This window comes from Trichechus manatus, unplaced genomic scaffold (genome assembly GCF_000243295.1).
Source record: "Trichechus manatus latirostris isolate Lorelei unplaced genomic scaffold, TriManLat1.0 scaffold00199, whole genome shotgun sequence".
Taxonomy (NCBI): Eukaryota; Metazoa; Chordata; class Mammalia; order Sirenia; family Trichechidae; genus Trichechus; species Trichechus manatus.
In genome coordinates, this window is record NW_004444135.1 from 4,251,313 (window position 1) to 4,252,239 (window position 927).

The following is a 927-nucleotide window of genomic DNA, read 5'->3' on the forward strand; positions in this document are numbered from 1 at the left end:
GGCAGTTCAAATCCACCAGCGGCTCCTTGGAAACCCTATGGGGCAGTTCTACTCTGTTCTATAAGTTGGAATCGAATTGGTAGCAGTGGGTATAGATGAATTATCTAAAATAGTCAAGTGTATAGAGACTAATGTTTATTAGTGTTTACCAGGGGCGGGCAAGAGGAAGGGGGAAAAATGCTTAGGGGACACTGAGCTTCTATTAAGAGTGATAGTATAATTTGGGAATGAATAAAGGCGATGGTTGAACAACATGATGAATGTAATTTATGTTACTGAAATGTACATGTGAGGATGGTTGAAACATCAAATTGTATATGTACATATATTTACCACAATTAAAACAATACCATTTAAATAATGTATAGGAAATCAGTCTTGAATTTATTGATGAAATAGCATGAATTTATAAATTATAATAAAGCCATTTTTAGTTGATTCAGATACTTCATTGAGTTGCATACACATTATAATATGCCTCTTTGTCTTAACTGATACGTGCTATTTTTTACCTTTATTTTTCCCCTCTACAGGTGTGATCTCTATTCCTTTGTACATTCCTTACACACTGTACAACTGGGACTTGGGAGATAAGCTGTGTACATTTTGGCTCATTATTGACTATCTTTTGTGTACAGCATCTGTGTATAACATTGTCCTCATCAGCTATGATCGATACCAGTTGGTCTTGAATGCTGTAAGTCAAACCCTTAACTTATCTTTCTTACATGGGTATATAAATTTTGAGTCCCTAAGTAAAAATATTTTTAAGTATAATTTTTTGTTTAGCTCAAAACCTTCAAGGGGCCCTACCCTTTTGTAATCTGACACAAAATTCTCATGGCCCTTAGTAGAAATTTTCTGTGTGTGATTTTGGTAAGTCACTTGCTTATGTGCCTCTAAAATGGGAAGGCATCTGTCTTAGTT

At 34.8% G+C, this 927-nt stretch overlaps 1 protein-coding gene across 4 annotated transcripts in view; it reads left to right on the plus strand.

Moving 5' to 3' along the window:
* Positions 1-927, plus strand: part of HRH4 (histamine receptor H4) — a 60,584-nt gene that overhangs the window by 2,067 nt on the left and 57,590 nt on the right. For all 4 annotated transcript variants that reach the window (XM_023742080.1, XM_023742078.1, XM_023742079.1 and 1 more), the window contains exon 2: positions 534-697. In XM_023742080.1, coding sequence (XP_023597848.1) covers positions 534-697 — 164 coding nt within the window. The remainder of the gene's footprint in view (positions 1-533; positions 698-927) is intronic.